Below are 23836 nucleotides of genomic sequence, written 5' to 3'. Positions count from 1 at the left end.
GGAGGTTAAGATAAGATATATAAACCCCCTAAAATTGAGGCAAGATTTTGAGGCTACAAACTGTAATCAGGCACAAAATGACAGGGAAAATACTATTAATTAAAAATATTTTTTCCTAAGGCAAGACAGCTTTCTGTATATTTCTGTATGAAATAAAGTTAGAAGCAATGCATGAATTTCTCGAAAAATACTAAAATCATTAGATATTTGTTTTTGTTTTTTTATTTATTTTTTATTTCCTGTTAACCAAAATATTTTGAGGCACAAATATTTTCTTGTCTATATGTGTCTGAGAGCCATGATTTAGTTATATCTACTTTACTGCGCAGTCTTACAAATATCATTTACGTTACACATTGTGATTAGACCTGAAGTCAACCTATTATCTATGAAAGTTTTGATAAAGTATTTTTCTTTACATCATTCCAATTATTTAGTTTTACAATAATAAGCAGTAGCCCAATCATTATTTCTTAAATTATCTTCATATGATGTTGAATATTCAAACTTGCTTGAGATAGACTAGGGACTGCTAAGACTACAGTGAGAAGGTGTGACTGACGTTACATGCCTGATGTGGATGAGGGGTCAAGCACAAGAGTGCACTGCACATGGGTTTAAGTGGACTGTGATTCAAGCTTGCATGAATTCTAAATATGATTAACAATTGTATTTACCCTCAAAATGATTAATTGTAAACCCCTCCCACCTAGTGGTTGTGCTAGAATATAAACAAGAGAACTTTTTCTTTGTTTTACTATAGTGATGCTTTAATTATGAATTTTGAAAAAAAAAATAAGTGATAGAGTTTAGTCATTCGCTTCTGTGAAGCCAATTTTCCATGACATATTTTGTTCTCTTCGTTTCATATTATGTTTAGTTTAGTTCCAGATTTGGTAAGAATAATATTGGCCTGAAACTGTGCGATTTATTATTTTTCTCAGCAAAATGTTAATGAAAAGAAACAGCACTGAAATGGACAGAAAAAGAATGCAATATAATCAAATTGACATTATTAAGGAACTTGAGATTTAGTAGCAAAAAAAAGTCACAACAAATGAAACAAAAGATGATCGAACATTATTTTAAAAAATTACTTTTTTTTTCCCTACATAAAATTTGCAGTAAAATACCTATCAGAATATATCTGTATACATATGTAAATGTGCGAATTTTTATGTATAAATTATTTTTAATTAAATAAATTCATTTTTTTCACGCTATTTAAAGTCTTTTTCTTTTACTTTAATATATTATAACAGAATTTATTTAATTTTATCTTGCAAACGATTATCCAGAAAATTTTGCTATCTGGAAGAGGTCTGACATTAATTATTTCGGATAACTGACTACTGTAATACAATATGACAACAATACAAAATTTTAAAATATAATTTAAAATTAAAGTGTACACTGAAACTTACTTGAATAAATAAATTGGCCAAAGAACTTTACAAAAATGAGGACTCTGAAAGACTCAGAAAAAACTAGCTTTTCAAGACTGCAGAAAAAACTAGCTAAGAAACAGTTAAAAGAATGAAGACTGGAAAGAAAAGTAATACCAAACATACTTAAGTGCATGACCCAGACATCAAAACCAAAAGGTCCATTTTCATGGATTATGCCAAATAAACCTGTTTTTGGCAAAATGGCAGTAAAATTTCACAATAACAAATTTATACATTAATAAATCTTTTATGATCCCAATAAATGATGCAATAACATTTTTAGCCTAAGTTGGCAAATTGCAGAAATCTTAAAAGTATGATATTACTCATAATAGTTCCATCAACCAATCAAACGGAGATAACCTGATCAGTAAGTTCAACTGAAACAGATGCAAAGCTCATTCCTGACATCAGCTGATTCCAAACAGTTAAGCCATTCACAGAATTGAAGTCATCCACTGATCAGTCAACTGTAAAGCCAAATGCACTAAGTTCTGCATAAATTTTGGTTGAACACCACATGTGCTGCCGCCAATGTAGCCAGTTGGAATGTGCCAAAATGTCCTATACAGTGTTATAATGACATTGTTATTGTAAAAATTAACCAATCCTCACTTAATAATTGTAATATAACAATACCTAATAAATTTATTATAATGTTATCAGGTATTGTTATATTATGGTTTCCATCCCTGGTTGGCAACATTAGTTTTGTGACTGGAACTGGTCAGAGCCAAGAATTTTGTTAGTAAACCAATTTTCATGTTAAAAAGAGTCAGTAGCTTATTTATCAGAATACTTACAACAATGTCTTTTTCAGATTAATAAATATCCAAATTGACTATAGCACCTCTCGGTTTATGTGTTTTATTTCAAAGTAAGCATGCTTACAAAATGCACAAATTCATAAACAAACTTGTTCACAAACACACAAATGAAATTACATCTCCAAAATGATAAAATAGGTGGCATAAAATTTCTCATTATTAAACAGATGGCACAAATAATATAAGTAGTTCAAATTTTCATTAAAATGCATTATATTTTTTACAAACTTGTAACAAGGCACTTTTTCCCTCCCATATATAAAATATGTTTAGCAAAATATTAAATTTTTAAAGGTTTCTTTAAATTCAAATAATATTCAAGGCTGAATTTACTTGTCTGAAAATCTGAATATAATTCTTGTAGTGTTTACAACTGATTGCCAAAATGAAAATATAATAAATGAATTTATACCAAGACATCTAAATGACAAAGTTAAATAACAGCAAGGAAAGAGGGGGGTTCACATTATACAATGCACTCCTCTTCAAAACTGCATAACTGAAACACAGCAAAACCTGCATTAAGCATCACCTCAAGGGAACAACAAAAATGCAGTACTTAACAAAGGGTGCATGGCCAATTTTTTTAAAAATTTATTAAATTTTTAAAAAATTAATAAAAATTTTATTAAAAAAATTTTTTTTCCTCATTTGCAAGCATGTGTTCACTATAAGAAATTTGAAAAGATTATATAAATATTACTATATAATATTTTCATAGTGAAGTTTTTTTTTTAATTATAGTAACACTAAACAGCTGAGTTAACATTTGAGAATTGAATGAATTGCTTTCTGTTTATATCGGACAGGTTGGTGCTTAACAGAGGGCATTTATAAAAGAGAGAAAGGTTTAACAATAGAGTGAGCTGATAAATCAGCTCATTTAAAGCAGGTTTCAATGTATTACTGCCACTGTGCAGTTAAATTTAACTTCAAGAATATAATCCACTGGGGGGGTGGGAATCTAACCATGAGTGTTCACAGAGGGGGGGGATAACCACTGAAATGCAACCAAAACGATGTGAAGTGGGAAAAAAGCCACCTTTTATTTACAAATATGGAATGTGTATACAACACTGTTTTAAATTTCACTAGCAGCCTGAATTAAGGTTATTTAACTCTAAATAATTAACACAAATGTCAAAGAAATATATCACTTAAAGAAAAGCAAGAAAGTGATTAGTTATTCATTTAAAATTTTAAGTGTTCACCAACTTATTGTAAAATCCCAAGTGTTCACATAGGGGGGGGGGGTAACCACTGAAATGCAACCAAGACGATGTGAAGTGGGAAAAAAGCCACCTTTTATTTGAAAATATGGAATGTGTACACAGCACTGTTTTAAATTTCACCAGCAGCCTGAATTAAGGTTATTTAACTCTAAATAATTCATACAAATATCAAATATATCACTTAAAGAAAAGCAAGAAAGTGATTAGTTATTCATTTAAAATTTTAAGTGTTCACAACTTAAACTACAGTAAAATCCCATTATAATGAACAAATAGAATTAAAATTCTTCTAGCGAAATTTTTTGTTGAAACAAAAATTTCGCTCCAATGAAAATATTTCCAGGTCTTAAATGACTTCCTGCATTATTAGAAATTTGTAAATCCCATGTGAACAAAACAGTTCTGATAAAAAATCAATAATTTAGTACAATGAATTATTTTCAAGCAAAATGGTATCTGAAAATCCATGAAGTTCAGCAAGGAATAAGTTATTGTTAATGTGTTCCTTATTTAAAACTCCTTACTTAGAACACAGCATAGAGGGCATCCCATATTGTTAATATGAAGAAGAAATAAGAAATGCAAACAGCATTTGCTTGAAGAAAATATGGAAGTTTTGAAAGATCTGAGAAAAGAATTGTATCTCAACCTCTATGTTTTCCGCATTCCTGAATAATAATCATTATTAAATCCAATTTCCTTTTTAATCCTGTAGTAAGCAATCATATGCTCCACTAGTACATTTATATTAAAAGGGAAAAAAAAAACAAAACACCAATGAAATCAAATAAAAACAAAAAAAAAACTGATGTGGGATAAGAATAAAATGCCTTTTCATGATTTCAAGTCTTTTTTCTCCTGAAGCATTATCATAATCAGTCCATAAAATAACACAAGTAAGTGTGTGTGTGTGTGTGTGTGTGAGAGAGAGAGAGAGAGAGAGAGAGAGAGAGAGAGAGAGAGAGAGAGAGAGAGAGAGAGAGAGAGAGAGAGAGAGAGAGAGAGAGAGAGAGAGAGAAATATTGTAAAACCTCAAAATCCAGTAAATCCTAGGATTTTCCAATTTGCACTGGTAAAAGTTTAAAAGGAAGACTTTTACCAGATTGTTTTATTAAATCTTACGATTTACTAGTTTGCATTAGTAAAAGCCCAAAATATCAAGACTATTTTATTTCCGATTTCTATCACTCTGATATGATAAATCCTTACATTTGCAAGTTTGTTTTGGCAAAAGGATGAAGATGATTTTTAAAAACCACCACTTTAAAGTAAGTAAAGTTATTTATTTATTTTTTTAGGAAAGTTTTCTTCACAAATCCTAGCATAGAAACAGAAATCAAAGAAACAAACCATAAAAAAAAAAAAAAGACTGAATACCTTATTTACTTTATTCTGAATAATGTTACCCATACAACTTTATGGGTAACATATTCACATTTAAAAACTGGAAATTGAATGAAGAAATAAATTATCATGTTTCCTTTTTCACATTGTTCAATCACCTTTTTTCCTATTTTGAAATAAGGGCACTGGGGGATATATCTATCCCTGCAAAAGTTGTCTAGGTAATGTATATTGCTATAGTCCAAACATTGTGAATATTTCCCCCATGTTTAAAAATCAGAAAAGCAAATGAATTAGAAAATTATCATTGCTTTCTTTCTCAAGCTGTTACTAACTTTTTTGAGGACAAAACATCCAAAGAAATCAGCATAACAGAAAGTCTCTTTCTGGAGTACAAGGATTCAAAATGTGCAGTTGCACACAAATATGTTTCAGGATTATACGTTCATGCAGATCACTAAACATGATATGTAAGTGCTGTATAAGTTTACTACGTAAGAAATCATACCTGTTTACGGTTTATATTTCTATAATACACTCAAATTTGTGAAGACAACATTCCTAAAAAAAAAAAAAAAAAATTTACATATTTTGAATTGTTGGTTTTTAAAAATGACCATCATTCTTTTACCAAAAAAAACTTGCAGTATTAAAAAATTAAAAGTCAGAAATAAAATGAGTGTCGATATTTTGAAGTTTTAACAATACAAACTAGTAAATACTAGGATTTACCAGATTTTGGGCTTTTACATTAACATATTTAATTACTAATATGTTTCAACTTCAGTACAATTTAAAATTGCATATTTCTGATTGAACTAAATTGAATTTTCACATTAATACAATTAGTAAATTAATAAGAGGAGTTTACCTCAATATAGTACGTGGAACACTTCCGTATGATACCCTCCAGAAATTAAAACGGAAAAAACGAAAAAATCGACAACTTACCGGTCCATTAAAGTAAAATATAAATAATTAAAGTAAAATATAAATAATTAAATAATCAATTTAACACAATTCAAAATCAATTCAAAACAATTAAAATTAAAATTAACGCAATTAAAAGAATAACGAAAATATTCAAAACGATCTTCCTTCCTCCCTCCCCCGCGTGTTCTAAGGTCAGTTTTGGGTCTGTGAGGGGAAACTGGAGCTCCCGGAGGAAACCTCACGACCCGGCCTTGAGACTGACTTGAGACTGACCGGGGGCCCGGTAGCCATGTTAGCAAGAGCGCTAGGCTGTACTGAGTCAGAGTGTGTGGGTTCGAGGCCCGCTATCGGTAGTCGCGTATTTCTCTCTCAGTATCTTGAGTTAGTCAGTCTCAAGGCCGGGTCGTGAGGTTTCCTCCGGGAGCTCCGGTTTCCCCTCACAGACCCAAAACTGACCTTAGAACACGCGGGGGAGGGAGGAAGGAAGATCGTTTTGAATATTTTCGTTATTCTTTTAATTGCGTTAATTTTAATTTTAATTGTTTTGAATTGATTTTGAATTGTGTTAAATTGATTATTTAATTATTTATATTTTACTTTAATTATTTATATTTTACTTTAATGGACCGGTAAGTTGTCGATTTTTTCGTTTTTTCCGTTTTAATTTCTGGAGGGTATCATACGGAAGTGTTCCACGTACTATATTGAGGTAAACTCCTCTTATTAATTTACTAATATTATTATCAACGTAGAACATATTGAGTATTACAGCTCTGATTCATACTATCTAATACATTAATACAATACAGAAAACAAAGCTGAACATTAAATTCTCAAACTAAAATATGATTTACAAACAATCTCTGTATAAACATATTGCTTCTATAATACATTTTTGTTTTATTTATTACTGATTTAAGTGAATATTTAAGTAAAATAAAGCAGAAATTGCTACTTCTTGAATGTAAGAAAAGTACAGCAAACTTATTTCAACAATAATGATTGTTAAAATAATTTTGAGTGATATTCATTAGAATGAAATTCAGGCAAAATGAAATGATTCATGTCTCTCCAAGAAGTTTGCTCTAATGGGATTTTACTGTATAACATTTTCCTTTTATCTTCCTGCCAATGAACTCTACTGCAGCCATCATCAGTGGCTCTAGCTCTAACTGTAAATATAAAACTAGTACAAACAAAAATGGAACCTATAAAATATTAATACAACTCGTACCAAATGGAAGAAATGTTGTTGACTTCATGGCATCTTGATGCCGATATAAGAACATTTTTTTCCTGTTTTTTTCAGAGTTTCCAGCAGCTGATCAGATGACAAAGTAGAGGACACATATACTTTTTGATTTGGCATGTCAATGTCTACTTTTTCTACTCCTTGACCTTAAAGAAATTTATTAGATATATAATGGATATTTGAAAAGAGAAAGAAAAACAAAGTTAATTTCTGTAGATTTCAAATTCACCACTTTGAAAAGAATTCAGTACTTTATACAGTACAGATTCAAGATAGTTTAAACAAATTATAGAACTTTCATATTCAAATTCAAGGTGTTTCATCCCAGAATATAATTGGAAAATTTATTTTTAAAACTTTACTATTTAATAACAGCCTATTTACATATACACAGCTGCATGTAGTGCAATTCTTAATTATCGTATACAAGTTTACTTCTAATTTTTGCCTTAAATTCATGCTTCATCATATCGTTTTTTTTTTAATAGTTCCTTCACATCTTGCACAGTGATGTGCTATAGTATTGCATTGACAAGGGTCAACTTTTAATTCAAAAGATGATACTGTGACATTGCATAGGGTCACAAAATCAAAACCTATAGGCATGGATAAAAACATGACATCGCTCTTATTGATGTCTAAATGGCAGACTAATTATGCAACTGAACCATTCTGTGTTGCCTGTTTAGTATGCAAATTGGTTTCTTTGTAAATGATATCTCAACATGGAAGTGCATTTGATATAAATGACAATCTCAAAAGTTTACTTTTGGTAAATTGCACTGTTTTTAAAACCAATGATTATTTTCAGAAAATGAGGATGATGAAAATAAAGGTTTCTAGTGGGAGTTTTCATTCACAAGGTAGACTGGATTGGTTGGTTGGTTGGTTGGTTGGTTGGTTGGTTGGTTGGTTGGTTGGTTGGTTGGTTGGTTGGATGGATGGAAGGAAGTTTAAAATGTTAGACAATTTTTAATGCTTGAAAGGTTGACTTGTATGGCTGGAATATACAGTACATGTATTTACCTAAAGATATACATATGAATTTAAGGTTTACACCCTGTACCCAGTATGTGTAATCAACTGATGGTTTTAAAGATAATTTTTGGAACTTCTAACACCAGAACATACAGCAGGTTTATTCCTTTTTAGAGATGAATTAATGTTTAATCATCATCATCAATCACATTGCTTTTGCACCACAACTGCACAAAGTTTGGAGCCAGAGTAGTCAGAATGGATTGAGACCATTTACCCCAACATAACAATGACTGGCTCTACTTATACTACTGTGAAATACAGCAGACTAACATGTACTCATATAAAGAATATGCTGATATGTTACTGATCCCTGTAACAGCACCATAGCAATGTGCAGAGTTATTCAAATTAATATGAATCAATTTCATGCACATTTCTTATCAGCACCCTAGTGTACCAGATACACCAAAAAAAATTAGAATGTCAGTGCAAATTTTAGTATTCCTCCAGTATGGTAGTCACTTTCAATCTGCATCACTATTTTTTAACTGGAAAGCTATCATTTGAACAAACACTGGTCACCAATCTGCATAAATCTGCAACCAATCATACCTATAAGCATTACGTTCTGAACAGTGGCTATACACTAATGCATCAAGGCTAGTCTATGTATCAGTAATCTAATACTTTTACTTAGTATTAATCCCAGGTCTCCTCATTACATGCCAGAAGAGTCCTTTACTGAGAATCACATCTACTACTAACTTGTCTTGTCTCCAATTCCTATTTTAAATGTAATCAACTTTAACTGAATTACTTACTATAAGTGCTTCATTTAATTAGCATATACTTTTTAACTGTCTGGGGAGTCACACCCCTATATGAAATAAATAAAAACTGCATTAAACATTGTTTTAGAAAATCTGCTTCGAGCTACAGAGATGAAGAAAAGTCTTAAGAATTGGGCTTAGTGATTGCCTGATGGGATAAAACAGGAATTCACTGATTGAATGGCTGGATACTAACATGGACCTGCAACTGTGTGCAACCTTACCTAGCTAAGTTATTGTTGAATCAGTTCAAAATTCTTATTTGCAGGTTAATAAGAAGGGAAAAAATTTGAATGAGGTCCTGTTACCTTGTGAAAAATAAAGGAAGCCATTCTTAAACATAACAGGACACTGAAAGAAGGTGGTTCCACAGACAATGAACTGTTTATTATATTAACTTCAAAACACCGAATAGACTTTCTGACAATTATTGCTGTTATACAATGATTAAAAATTACGTGCTATTAAATTTTTGCAGCTTAACACAAGCACGTGCAAATATGTCACTTCTTTCATATTGTTTTTATTGTAGATTATAAATCGGGTAACTCATTCCCTAAGTGGCAAAACTACTTTTTTTATTAGCCTAAACAATTCAAAATGTTTTATTTAGTAATGCATTGACTTTTAATTTATACATTAATCTTAATGTAAACCATTCTTTTAAATCTGTTGGAACAGGTGCAGAGAAGAACAACAAAATTAGTGAAGGAAACAAAAGTTACTCTTACCAAAAAAGAGTTCTGCAAATTACAGCAACTCAATACACATGAAAAGACAAATTAAAATTGAGGAAGGATGGTTGCAGGATAGATGTGTGGAAATTTGACTTTAGCCAAATTTCCACCATGGACAAGTGATGTGGGAAGGGTTTTTTTTGCTAAAGCTGTATAAGCTTGCTTTCTTGTATCATTTGCCACTGCTAATACTAAAATGCTTGCATAGCATCTGTTTTAGACATTTTTTTTTTAATTACAAAAACATCATTTCTCAATATTCTTCTTCTATTAAATATAATCCCCCCTTCACAACCACTGAATGACTTACTGGATTTTCATTCAGCAAATCACCTTTGGAGAAAAAATTGTAAATTTCAGAAAATATACACAATGGGCATAAAGTGCCAAATTATAAAATACCATTGAGACAAATATATTATCGTCACCCAGGAAACTGAATTATGATTGCTAGATGGGTGGTATTTTTAACACTCTAGATAATTCCAAAAAAAAAAAAAGACTCATTGACTTATGCAAAATTTATCAGATGCAACACAATTAACCTTATTTTTGTATCTAAAAAAACTTTAAATAACAAAGCACACATAATTTGCATGACAAATATATCAAACCTTCAAATATAAAATGCCAACTTTCAATATTTGGTACAAATGAATAAATATAACTTGGTACCTATTTAGTAAATCTGGACAAAAACAGAAAACACTGCATCATCATTCACTTCGATCCCCAATTCACAAAGGGGGATTGAATGGTGACAAGAGTAATCACAGACCAGTTAGTTTAACTTCTGTTCCGGGTAAAATAATGGAGTCACTGGTTAAAGATGCATTGCAGGATCATCTAGACAAGACTGCAGCAATAATTCAGACACAGCATGGGTTTGTTAAGGGAAAGTCTTGTCTGACAAATTTGATTGGTTATTATGATGTGGTCACAAAGGAACTGGATGCAAAAAATAATTTTGATATCATATACTTGGATTTCAGGAAAGCTTTTGAGACTGTTGCGCATGGAAGACTACTGTACAAATTGGAGCAGAATGGTATTAAGGGTAAGTTGCTACAATGGATAAAAGGATGGTTGAGTGGGAGAAGACAGAGGGTGGTAATCAGTGGGTGCTGCTCTTCATGGACTAATGTTATTAGTGGAGTCCCAGAGGATTTGGTGTTGGGTCCACTGTTGTTTTGTATATTTATCAATGATACAGAGAAGGGCAACAAGATTAGTGAGGGGAATGAAGGGATCCTCTTACCAAGAGAGGCTTAAGTTCTGCAAATTGCAGCGGTCGGAGACTAGGCACCTGCACGGTGATCTGATTGAGATGTATAAGGCCTTGAATAGGTTGAGAATGCTGAATTCTGATGGAATCCTTCCACTTGTTCAGATTACGAACCTAAGGGGACATAAATTCAAATTAAAAAAAGACATGTAGAATAGATGTGCGGAAATTTGGCTTTAGCCAGCAGGTGGTTAATTGCAGGAACAAACTTCCATCTGTCATTGTGGAAATTGATAGGTTAAATAAATTTAAGGAGGAACTGGACAGGCATTTGGAGGGAATGGTGTGATTTTTTTTTTTTTTTTTGGCTGATGCTGCATAAGCTCATACACTTGCTTTCTTGCATCACATGCCACTACTACCCTATTTTATCTATTTGTGTTAATTCTGGCATAGCTCGGCATGAAGGAATTTTTCACTTCAAAGAAACATTACACGTATCTTGAAATTACACGTACATTAAATGCATGACTTCAAATAAAACTCTCTAATGTTTTTACCCATCACAACTTACACTGGATTGAATAAAAAGGATTATTAAAAAATTGTGGTGCATTTTAAGAAACTTAAGGCCGTTTTACAAAAATGCATTCTTTCTGAAAGAGAATGCTGCCATTGACAATCTAAAATTAATTCAATTACAGTACAGTATGTGTGCGTGTGTGTGTGTGGTGTGCGTGCGTGCACATGTATCCAAGCAAGAGAATTTTAATTCTGAGACAATTTTGCAAGGAAATTTATCTTAAATGCAAACATCAAAGCTTATACGAAAAAAGAGAACTGATGCTGTTGATAACATCATTGAATTTAGGACTACCAAAAAAAAGTAACTACATTAAACCAAGACTTCTTGTAAGAAATTGCCCATAGTTTTCTATCATTTTAAAGAAATGTTTATATAGGTTTAAAACTGCAGCTATCAAAATATATAAAAAGGTTTAACTATCTAAAACCAATTTAAAAATAGTTTTATTCAAAATATAATTGTCTGAATTTCTGAATGAGGCTAGTCTTTTCTTGTTTTAAAAATTAAGCCAAAAGTCACATTAGTATGAAAAAATAACCCAGGGGGGGCAACTAACCTTTCAACCCCTGTGCAGCTTGGAGACTCAAATATGACAATATTTGGTTTGAGATAAATTTTTATGAAGTGATCATGTATGCCTCATTTATGCTAGCAGGGAATATGTGTATGAATCTTTTTCATTCTGATTTTTTTTTTTTTTTAAACTACTGAGTTTTTTCTTCCTGTTAATTAGAACTTTCTGCTGAAAAGAAACAAATTTATCCCTACACAAAACTACACTTTGTGCAGTTGATAGCACAATAAAATAAACATGTATCATTTGTTGACCTGGGTATCTGCAGAATACTAAAGCTTAAATATAAAGGAAGTACATTTACCTTCTAGCTTGCCCAATACCCTCTTCACTGCACCAGAACATCCTTCACAAGTCATTTCTACTTGAAATTCGTGTACCTTAAATTTTAAAATAACAAAGCAAAGATAATTTACATGGCAACCAGTTGAAGCTCTAAATATAAAGTGCAAAATTTGATAAAAATTAGATAAATATAATTTTTCTATCAAATTTGGAATACAATAAATAGTTTATAAATTTGATTAACCAGAGTAGCTGATAAATTTGAACTATAAATTTAGTTGTTTAAGATTTATATATTTAAAATAATTTAATATACTGTAATTTAGTATCATAAAATAAAAACAGAAAAAATCTAAAATCAGGAATCAATTCACTTTCTCTGAAACATGAGTATAAAGATCTCAACCTGTTTTCTAGTCAAGCTAATAAAAGTCAAACCCCTGTTCTCTTATAAAATTTATAAAAGGTGTGAGCTTTCACTGTTCCTCTCTTGTCTAAAGTCAGTTGCCATGTTACCTACAGAAACATCAAGCCTGCTGTGGTTTTAACCTGGAATACAATTTTGGACACACTGCATCCTGGTACTTCTCCTGCTCTTCTGAAACATTCCCAATTTACTCTAATTCAGTTTCAAAATGAGTCAAATTATTCAGCACAAATTCTAATTCCGTTTGTTATAGCTAAGTAAAATCAACATATTTGTTCCTTCCAAAATAATTTTATAATGTGTCCATCCCTATACATCTTGATAATTTCATCTAATAATTTAACAGCACAATATATAAGAATGATAAATTTTTACACCTCCTACACTGAACTACTGGTAATTTACATTATTTTATTAAATGTTGCCGAAAACTACAAAAAGTGCTATAAGGTACAGCCTTACCTCACTCCAAGTTTAAACTTAAAATTTTTATATACTGTATATGTCTACAAATAAATAAATAATTAAATGCATGACTTCAAATAAAACTCTAATGTTTTTACCCATCACAACTTACACTGGATTGAATAAAAAAGATTATTAAAAAATTGTGGTGGATTTTAAGAAACTTAAGGCCATTTTACGAAAATGCATTCTTTCTGAAAGAGAATGCTGCCACTGACAATCTAAAATTAATTCAATTACAGTACAGTATGGAATGTACAATCCATTCAGGGAATGGAGTCAGCAGACAAACAATGGTGATTATCACGTGATCATTTCTGACAGATGGTAAAGTAAAGTCCTGCATGTAAACTGTGAAAGCAAACAAGGCAATTGTATAATAAACTCCAAATCATCTGGGGGATTGAAATAACTGTAGTCTGTCCCCTGTTTAGTCTTGTGGAATCTCTATTTGACTATATGGAAACAACATGGAGATGCCACACTCACTGACCTGATGACACTTCAAAATTATTAAGAGAAAATGTAAAGCATTGTTTTCCTTTCTCAAAAAAATTTACATATTAAATTTTATCATATTTCCCCATGCTCTAGTATACTTTTCATAAATATAAGTATGTAAATTAAATTTACATTTTTGTAAAATTTCAGTGTTTCATTCTGCTGATCATACTAGGTTTCAATTATCCAGGAAAATTTATTTACCACCCACTATGGATAATTAGGAGTCCCCTGTATAGTGTGCTTATACATATATGCTCAAGTTCAATTGGTCCAATAAAATCAGTAACAAAAAAAACACTGAAAATCCTGGATTATTAATGACATCAACCTTTATGATTCAATAAACCAAAATTATAATTCTTATAAGAGAATTTTGCACAAAAAAGATTTAGGCTTCCAAGTTTTGATTCAATAAAACAACCAGTTATTCTTATAAGCAGAACCCACTATACATATACAAGATTTGATCAAAAAGTTCAGTTGATAATACAGGATGTATGAGAATCATACATTATTTAAACTTTATTTTGAAATAACTTTATTGAAAGACTTGGAATTACTGTTCAGGCGACATCAGCAGATAAAATTTCAGTTTTTTCTGAAAGCAACAAACACTCAATGTGGGCACCGTTTAGTCACACGCAAAATATCCAAACGATATTCCAATTCCTGCCATGAACGCTACGCTGCAGCATGTTTGCATCAACATTTTCAATTTTAACTGCGATTCTTTTCTTAAAATCATTAATGTCAGCCACCAGAGTTTTGTACACAAGGCCTTTAACATACCCGCATAGAAAGAAATCACAGAGCGTAATATCTGGTGATCTAGGTGGTCAAGATATGGGACCACCATGCCCAATCCATCAATTTGGGTATTTCTCATTGAGAGACTCATGCACAATCAAGCCCCAGTGTGGCGGGGCACCATCTTTCTGGAAGAAGAAGAAATCACTAAGTTCTTCTAGCTGCAGATAGACAAAGTTTCCAGCATGTCTAGGGATGTCACAGTTGATCATCGATTCCACAAAGAAAAAAGGTCCAATCACACAATTATGAAAGAGGCCAAACATTTAACTTTGGGGCTGTCTCTGATGTGCTCTGTCATGATGTGTGGGTTTTCTGATCCCCAGATTTGTATGTTTTGTTTGTTAACTGTCCCTGAAACATGGAATGTGGCTTCATCTGTGAACATGATTTTTTCCTGAAATTCATTATAAGTGTCGAATCTATCAAATTCCTTACAGGCAACCCTATCATCTTGCAAAATTGCTTGCAGCAGTTGCAATTTGTAAAGGTGTGCAGCTTCAACCAGTACTCAGTGAAACTTCGAAAGTTTTTCTTTAAAATAAGATTTTCAATATTGATCTGCAACTCACAATTAAAATTTTATTTAAGATCAAAGTTGAAGAGATAATTCTCATACACCCTGTATAACACTATGTGTAAAAAAATAAGTTTGTTTATATTTAACTGTTTCTTACACATATTTTATGAACTGTATCCAGTGGTATCATTGGTATTTCTATATACAAAGGTTATTTGATTTTCTAACCTAGCATAGGAGTTAGATCAGTGTTTCCCAACGTGGGTCCCACGCCCCACATGGGGGCAATTTGATTGTTCAGGGGGGCAATTCAAAAATTGCTCGTCTAGAGTTTAAAACAACCGCCTACTATGATTTAACTTGTACAAAAGAAGAATTGTTGGTATCTCAATTTTAAATAAGCATTCGTTAAATGTTGTACTTTCTATAGAGCTGCACTTGAAAGTTTGGAGTAATATCAACTACAGTTTGCTCGGAGAGTATTGCTTACTATGCCTAGTGAAGGAATAGTACATACTGTATTGGACGATTGCTTATGGCATATGCAATGTGCAAGCAAAGTGGTTGTCTACTGTAGCCTACCGCAAACTCAGCATGTTATATGAAATAGGTAATTCCTTTCATACAAACGCTCGTTTGGGCATCGTGACTGTACATTTGGATAGGTTTGACGATCTCAGATTAAAATAAAAATTACTTTGTCCACGCACAGAATTATTATTAATGAAGAACCGTGATATACAATGGTATGTATTTGTCATATATGTATTTCTGTGGTCTCAGTAAATAAGCAAATAAGTCCAAAAACTCGAATTTGCAGGAGAGGAAAAATAAACTTCACACTCTCATATAAACACGCATATATTCGAATATACAAATATTTATTACTCACGCTAAAACTACAATAACGAAGATAGCTGCGTGTCACATAATAGTAAATAATAAATACTTTATTATAGTGCACTTATCTCATTTTTGACAAATTAGACTTATCTGCTTGTTCACAGAGACCACAGATTTAATAGCACGAATTCAGTAATTCGTGTGATTTATTCATTCAAAAAGCGTACTAATAATTAATTTTGATATATTAAAATAAAATTAAATTAACTTTAATGCATAGTTTATTTTTAGTTTTTGATTTATCTTATATTTATTTCTTTCAGTTGCGCAGTAAAATGAGTAGTGCAAGTAAAAAGTTCGTCAGTATTCAGAGGAATACTTAAAATTTGGTTTCATACCCGCTATCCACGATCAAAGGTCACCTTTTTGTCTTTTATGCCAACAATGCTTGACCAACGAATCAATGAAGCGAGGTCGTCTTGAGGCACATTTGAAGGCGAAACATAATGCTCATGTAAATTCAGATTTAGATTACTTTCAAACTTTACAGAAGAATTTTGAAAAAAGAGCAACATTAAAGTCTCTGTTTATTGCTCATACTGCAACTGTCAATCGTACTCTTGAGGCTAGTTATGAAATTTCTTTACTCATTGCTAAATCTGGGAAAAATCATACTATAGGAGAGAATTTAATCAAACCATCAATATCAGCATTTCTTAAAACAGTTCTGGAAAAAGATGACAAAGACGTGAAAGCTATGCCACTCAATAACAATACTGTTAGCAGAAGAATAGATGAAATGAGTGAAGATATTGAAATACAACTTGTTGGAAAGCTGAAAACAAGAAAATTCTCAGTGCAAATGGATGAATCAACTTTGAGAGACAGTGAAGCCGTACTGATAACTTATGTGAGATATATTGATAAAGGTAATTTTGCTGAAGAAATGTTATTCTGTAAATCATTAGAGAGCACCACTACCTCCAAAGATATATATAATAAGCTAAAAAATTACTTAGATGACAATAATATACCAATGAAAAATATAACATCTTGCGCTTCAGATGGTGCTCCTAATATGATGGGCAAGAAAAATGGCTGCTTAAAATTGATGAAAGATGAGAATCCAGAAATGCTTCTTGTGCATTGTGTTATTCATAGGGAAAACTTGGTAGCTAAAAATATTTCGCCTGTTCTTCATGAAGTACTAAAATCAGTTATAAAATGTGTCAATGCTATTAAAGCTAATGCCAAATGTGAGCGTCTCTTCAAGCTTTTTTGTGAAGAACAAAATGGAGACCATGTGAGACTTTTACTTCACACTGAAGTAAGGTGGCTCTCGAAAGGGAACTGCTTGAAAAGATTCATGGAACTATTTGATACTATTAGTGACTTTTTAAGTGACAAACCTGAAATGAAGCATCTGTTAACGGTCGATGGTAAAGCATTTGTGAGTTATTTAGCCGATATCTTTGAAAAACTAAATATATTAAATAAACAACTTCAAGGAACAAATAAAACTCTCGTCGATGCAAAAGCGAAGATATTTGGTTTCATTACATTTATTGAATTATGTCAAAAATATATTTGTAACAAAAATTTTGAACAGTTTCGTTGGCTGCAAAAATGTGAAGTGACTGATACCGCTGTACTTGTTATTGTCGATCATCTGAAAATTCTGTCCGCTGATTTAAAAGAAAGGTTTTCTGATTTAAAACAAATTGATTTTCCAACCTGGATGATGCAACCAATGTTAGTGGATTTGTCTGATGTATCAATGCAGTACCAAGAAGAACTCTCAGAAATGCAAAATGATGAGTCAGTTAAAACTTTATTCAATATAAAAGGAGCGATGGCATGGCTTTGTGATGAAACAGAAATTAAATACCCAAATTCAACCAACTTTGCAAGAGAGCTATTGTTACCGTTTCCATCTTCATATTTAGCTGAATGTGGATTTAGTGCCATAAATGATTTGTTCCTAAAGAAAAGAAATCGACTGGATATCACAAAACGGGGAGACTTGAGACTGAAGCTGACTAAATTGGAGCCCAATATAAAATCTCTCTGCGGCAAGCATCAAGCACAAGGGTCTCACTAAATTTAGTGCACTCATCTAGAAGTGACTTCACATGGAATGTTGAAATTATTAAACAATTAAATAATAATTACTAAAAATTAAAATATTATAAAAAAATCTTTCATATAAATTATTTTGTACTTGAATTTTAGTTGTCCATTATATGTTTTGAAAATTTACTTACTGTTTTTTTCTTAATAATTTCCTAATGATTTCTTCCTAAAACCTAAGTTTTGTGTCCTGAACAAGTTGTAATTAGGCTTCATTTAGGAAATAATTCAATTTTTGAATATAAAAAATATGTATATCGGTGTTTCCCAACGTTACATAGGGGGCATCAGAATTTTAGAAAGACTTAGGTGGGGCATGGTAAAAAAAAGGTTGGGAAACACTGAGTTAGATAATGTTGACTTCACTTTATTTTTTGATGTAGTCCCTTGTAACTCAATTCACTTTTTCTAGAGATACTCCAAGAAGAATCTAGTTTTGTGGTTGCTTTCTTGAAGGTCCTGAAAAAACAGGCATGTGGTCACTATCACCTCATAATCTGATCCAAATTTTCTTCCAAACATATTGGTTTTTATTTTTGACAGCAGTCGCTATACCTACTAGATCTAGTATGGTGGGTGGCACAATTCATAGCCTAGCCTGATGAATTTCAGCCATAACAACAACAACTAATGTGTGATCAGGTACACTGTCTTAGTGAGAGAGAACACTCAGGTAGCTTTTCTTGGCCTCTTTCACTTGATTGCACTCACTGTTTAGTTAAGTTAGTATAGTATTGTCCATTTATTTTTGTCCCTTTGGAGGATAATATACCATTATTATCCCATTTGAATCCCAGAATACAGATGACATGACCTCATATGCCAATGGGACCAACTTGGTCTTCTTTTCAGGTGGTGAATCAGCAAGCTTCCATTATTTTGATTATAATTCTTATTTACCAACCAAAGTAATTAAGTTTTTACTCTGGTTGGTAGAAGCCATGTTTCATCCATGGTTACATATCTAGTCAGAAAGTTTTTTCAGGAGCTGCTTGATAACAAGCAAAAAGTTGCTTTGAAGTTTTGAACTGAAGATGTTTCTGATCTACTCAAAAAGGTGAGGGGAACCAATCATTGGAAAACTGTTGTCATACCTAATTCATTTGTCAAAATGTTTTGGACCTGTTCAATTAAGATGCCTGCAACCTCTACAGATCATCCATCACTATGTCGTAAATTTTATTAATATTTTCTGGAGTGGTGCTGTTGATGCACAGCCACTGCATGGTTCATCTTTGATGCCAGTTCCACCATTTAAATTCAGCCACCCAATTTTTGATAACTGCATATGATGGGGCAGATTTTGCTATTGTATTTACCACTTTCATGAACACTGCCAACCCTTTTTAGGTATGTTCACATATATATGTGAACACACTCATTATCTTTGCCATGTCTGTCCAACCTCATGTTAACAGAGGACCTCCTAGTGGACAGATTTTCAGAAAATTTTCCACTTGGTCTTGTTAAAAATATTTGCTACACCAAACTTTATTAAAATTGAACAAATAGACATCAAGCAATTATTATTTCTTTTTGATATGTAATAATCTTTGATATATAAGAGCCTGTAGTATTTGTATAATAAGTTATTTTTCTCCCCTGATGTGTGAACAAATGCAATGCAGAACACTAACTTTCCTGGTCTCGTTTACAGTTTTTCTGACAGTTTACCATGGCTACCAAATGAAGATGAAAGTTATCTCCATTCATTCTACTACCTTTGTGGATGTTATATGGGTCCAAATGTTGCTAGTAACACAAAATTTTGTAATGCATACAAAGACTACTTTGGAATACCTAAGAGTGATGAAGCGAAGATATGGGCACCTCCTTTTGCTGTGGTAGCTGCACATCAACATCAAAGGACTGGTTTAGGGGTAGTCATAATTGTATGCTTTTTCTATAATATGAAGAGAACCCACAAATCATCATGCTTGGTGTTCATGCAAGTATACATGCACCAGTTCTTACTCTTAGTTACCCTAACACAGCCCATGTATTTATTTGTTTCATGACTCCCAGCAACTTGTTTTCCAGGTTGCTGCTCATTCCAATAGAAGCAGTACAAGAATCTCTTTCGCCTCTGCCTTTGGCTACTGTTAATCTTTTAGTCTCTAAATCTCCCCAAGCTAGCAGTTTTCCGACATGCCTAACACTGCTTCGATAGGATCAGCAAATATTCTGGTGCTCTTTTTATTTAAGTATATCCCATCCCTGTAAAAGCAAAGCCACCTCCGTAGCCAGGTGGGAAGGAGCAGCAGTGCGTAGCACACGCTTCTTGATCAGACCGGGGTTCAAGCCCGTCACCACCAAATACGGAGGATGCGGAAAGGTCAGGGAATGACCACCGCATATTCACGGAGCAATATGGCCTTAGTTGCTAATGCTCCTTAAAACAAAACAAAAAAAACCCTGTAAAAGCAATCTCTCCTGTTAACAAGCACAGACCCCACTGAGAAAAATTCTACCCCATGAGCCATGCACAATCTCTCCAGAGCCAAATTGATTCCCAAGGATCTCATCATATACTCCCTCCTATTTTGTCTGGGCAGAATTGCAGACACTTTCAAATTTAACCTTAACTTGCGACTCTTTTTTAACATTGACCTGTACTTGCTAAGTCCACAGATCTCCTACACTTAATGTCATTAGTGCCAATGTACAACAATATCACCTTTTGTGCCCTTAAAAGATGATATCTACTCTACAACATCATCAACTTTTGCCCCTTGGCAGACATACTCTGGTCCTGTTCCACTTCGGCTATCTTTTTCACACAATATATTTCCCCGTTTCCCTGACAATTGAGTCACTGACAATAACTAGCTCCTGTGGGACCAAAGCATTCTGCTCTGAAGATTGCCGCTGTGTTGCCTGACGCAGTGAGCTCTGGTGTTCAGTTGGGCAGTTGAGAGCCTGATAGGCCGCCCATTTTAATTCCTTCGAGGGCATCTACCCTACACCTCAAACTCTCATAGAAGCCCATCAGAATGCTGAGTTGGTGCCTAATTTCTCTCATTCCCCACATCTAGCACACAAAGACATCCTCCTTGGCTAGTTCATGTCCTGTTCCAGAAAGGTCTACAAACATTTCCTATTTTGCACATTTTTTTAGACTGTGATGTATTGAGAATCACTCCCCTCAGTTCTCCCCCAAGTCACAGCACTTTTGCTACTTTGTGTCGTTGCTTTGCTGCTCTAGCCTGGGGCATGATTTCTGTTTAAATACAATTTAATTAATATATGTCTATATTAATTTTTTGACATAATTGACTAAGCTATACTAAGCTAACAGATTTCTAATAGAGCGCTACGTATTACACTGTTTAATTTTATGTCAATATCAAACTTCAGTTTAACATTGACAAATGCAAAGTACTGCATATGGGTAGAAGTAACCCCAGAGAAACATACCAATTGTGTAGTACTACACTTAGGGTGGTAGAAAATGAAAAAGGTCTGTGAGTAATTGTGCATTCAGATATTAAGTTTTCCGAGCAATGCAGACAGGCTGCCAGAGCAGGTCATGGGGTATTGTCAATGATATACAGGAATTTTGCTAGTAGGGAAAAGGAGATGATTATCCCTTTGTATAAGGCAATGGTCAGGCCACGCATTAAGTACTGATACAGTTGTGGAGGCCTCATTTTAGGAAGGATGTAGAGTTGCTTGAGCATGTACAGAGAAGGGAGAAAGGCTTAAGTTCTGCAAATTGCAGCAGCTGGAGATTAGGCACTGCAAGGTGATCTAATTGAGGTATATAAGGCGTTGAATGGGTTGAGCACACTGAATTCTGATGGGATTCTTCCTCTTGCTCAGATTCCACACTGAGGGGGGCATAAATTCAAATTGAGGAAAGACAGTTGTAGAATGGATTTGCAGAAATTTACCTTTAGCCAGCAGGTGATTAATTGCTGGAACAAACTTCCAACTGTCGTTGTGGAAGTTGATAGCTTAAATAAATTCAAGTAGGAGCTGGACAAACTTCTAGAAGGAATGGATGTGTGAAATTGTTTTATTTTTTATTGGCTGATGCTACATAAGCTCATACGCTTGCTTTCTTGCATCACATGCCTCCATTACTATTACGTTATACTATCAAGTTCGATATATACATTATGCTATTCCCTATCGATCTAATATACTATGAAAATGTCATCAAGTTTCAAATGGTACAAGATTCTAAAGATACTAAATAGTAACCTACAAAACCTCTATCTAAACTCAAAATAAACTAAGGAGTGTGAGTAGGAGACTATAAAACTACTTCTATAAAATTAATGACAATTAAGTCAATAAAATGTCAAAAATTTTCAAAAACTTAAGTGTTTGATGGAGCTGCAAAATCTTTTCCAAAAAGTGGATAACCTCGTTCCTAATATGTATACCATAAAATGCAAAGAGCGCACACACACACACACTTCAATATTTTCCAACCTGTTCATATTATTATCATAAATAGGCTTAACTTGATCCTGCATTTTTCTTATTTGTACATAACTACCTGAATTAGGAAATTCTCAATAATAGTAGTAGTGGCATGTGATGCAAGAAAGCAAATGTATGAGCTTATGCAGCATCAGCATAAGATAGCAAAATCAAAAGAAAACACTTGTCGAAAGGTATTGGGATTTAACTCTATAGACCAAGTAGAAGAGGAGGAAATCACTGAAATTATGTGGGGTCTTGAAGACCATGTTAAAAACCAATTAGAGACAAATACAAAAATGTCATGAACATTGCATATCCATCAACCTGTGCAATGTCATGAACATTGCACAGGTTGATGGATATGCTATTAAGCACAGCATTCAAAAACTTTTACAATTGTTTTTTTTATATATATAATTAAGATTCTATAATGCTTAGAACCTGGTTCTTACAACTGCATATTAAAAACCAAAACCAACAAGGGAGGAATGCATAAAAAACCTTTGTTCTCCCTACAGCTAGCAGACAAGGCAACAACAAACTGTTCTACTGACACCAATCTATCAGGGGCAATTGAGCTCTACAATAAATTAAGAAACAAAAGTACAGCAGAGAGAAATTCTGATGAAGAGACAAAGATACATAAATTCATTCAGTGCCATACAGGAGATGGGGGGGCAACACTTCAGGAAGATATTTCAGAGGAATTTCGAGAGTAGTAGTGTGTTATAGGCCTAATGACTGATAAGTACAATGAACAAATGTACAGAGAAATAGTGAACCAATAAATCAGAATGTCTTATAATTGGGAATTTTAACTTTCCAGATATTGACTGGGACTCGTGGATTGGTCATTTGCACACTAGCAAGGCTTTTGTAGATTTATTGGATGACTATTTTCTACAGCTGCATGTTCAAGAGTCAATCAGGGGGAGTAATACTCTTGATTTTATTATCAGCAGTGATTATTATTAAGAACCTGCAGATAAAGGAACCACTAGGTGGCAGTGATCACAGTGTACTGATGTGGGAGTTACTAAAAGATGTAACTACCATCAGGAAGGGTTTTTGCTTTCGTAAAGGTGACTATAGTGGTCTCAGACAGTTTTTAAATTCTGTACAGTGGGACCAATACAGTGGGACCAACTCATGATGTTACCAACAGCAAATTCTAAATGGGAAACATTCAAGGAATTAATTTTGGAAACTACTAGGTTTTTCATACCAACTAAGAAATACTGTTCCAGTTTTAGGCCTAAATGGATGTCAGACAAACTGATATCCACTGATATTTCTTCTCTGCCACAACAGACTTGTGACAGGGAAGAAAAATGATTGGGGTTTCATAAAAATTATCAGGCAACACAGAAGCCTATGGTAGATATATTAGTCTGTAATAAAGTCACAAAGGAGGTTAGACAAGCGAAGGCAGATTACAAGAAATCTTTAGCA

General features: G+C 33.0%; 1 protein-coding gene across 1 annotated transcript in view; it reads right to left on the bottom strand.

Moving 5' to 3' along the window:
- Positions 1-6666: 6666 nt before the first annotated feature.
- The window catches only part of Atox1 (Antioxidant 1 copper chaperone), a 34108-nt gene continuing 16938 nt past the window's right edge, over positions 6667-23836 (bottom strand). The window contains exons 2-3 of the mRNA XM_090380636.1: positions 12274-12349; positions 6667-7182 (exon numbers count right to left, since the gene is read on the bottom strand). Of these exons, the coding sequence (XP_090236762.1) occupies positions 7043-7182; positions 12274-12349 (216 nt within the window). The 3' untranslated portion in view covers positions 6667-7042. The remainder of the gene's footprint in view (positions 7183-12273; positions 12350-23836) is intronic.

This window comes from Mastigoproctus giganteus, chromosome 1 (assembly GCF_048544385.1).
Source record: "Mastigoproctus giganteus isolate SK-2022 chromosome 1, ASM4854438v1, whole genome shotgun sequence".
NCBI lineage: Eukaryota > Metazoa > Arthropoda > Arachnida > Uropygi > Thelyphonidae > Mastigoproctus > Mastigoproctus giganteus.
The sequence above is the reverse complement of the archived record's forward strand: the minus strand, read 5'-3'. Positions and strand labels throughout refer to the sequence as shown.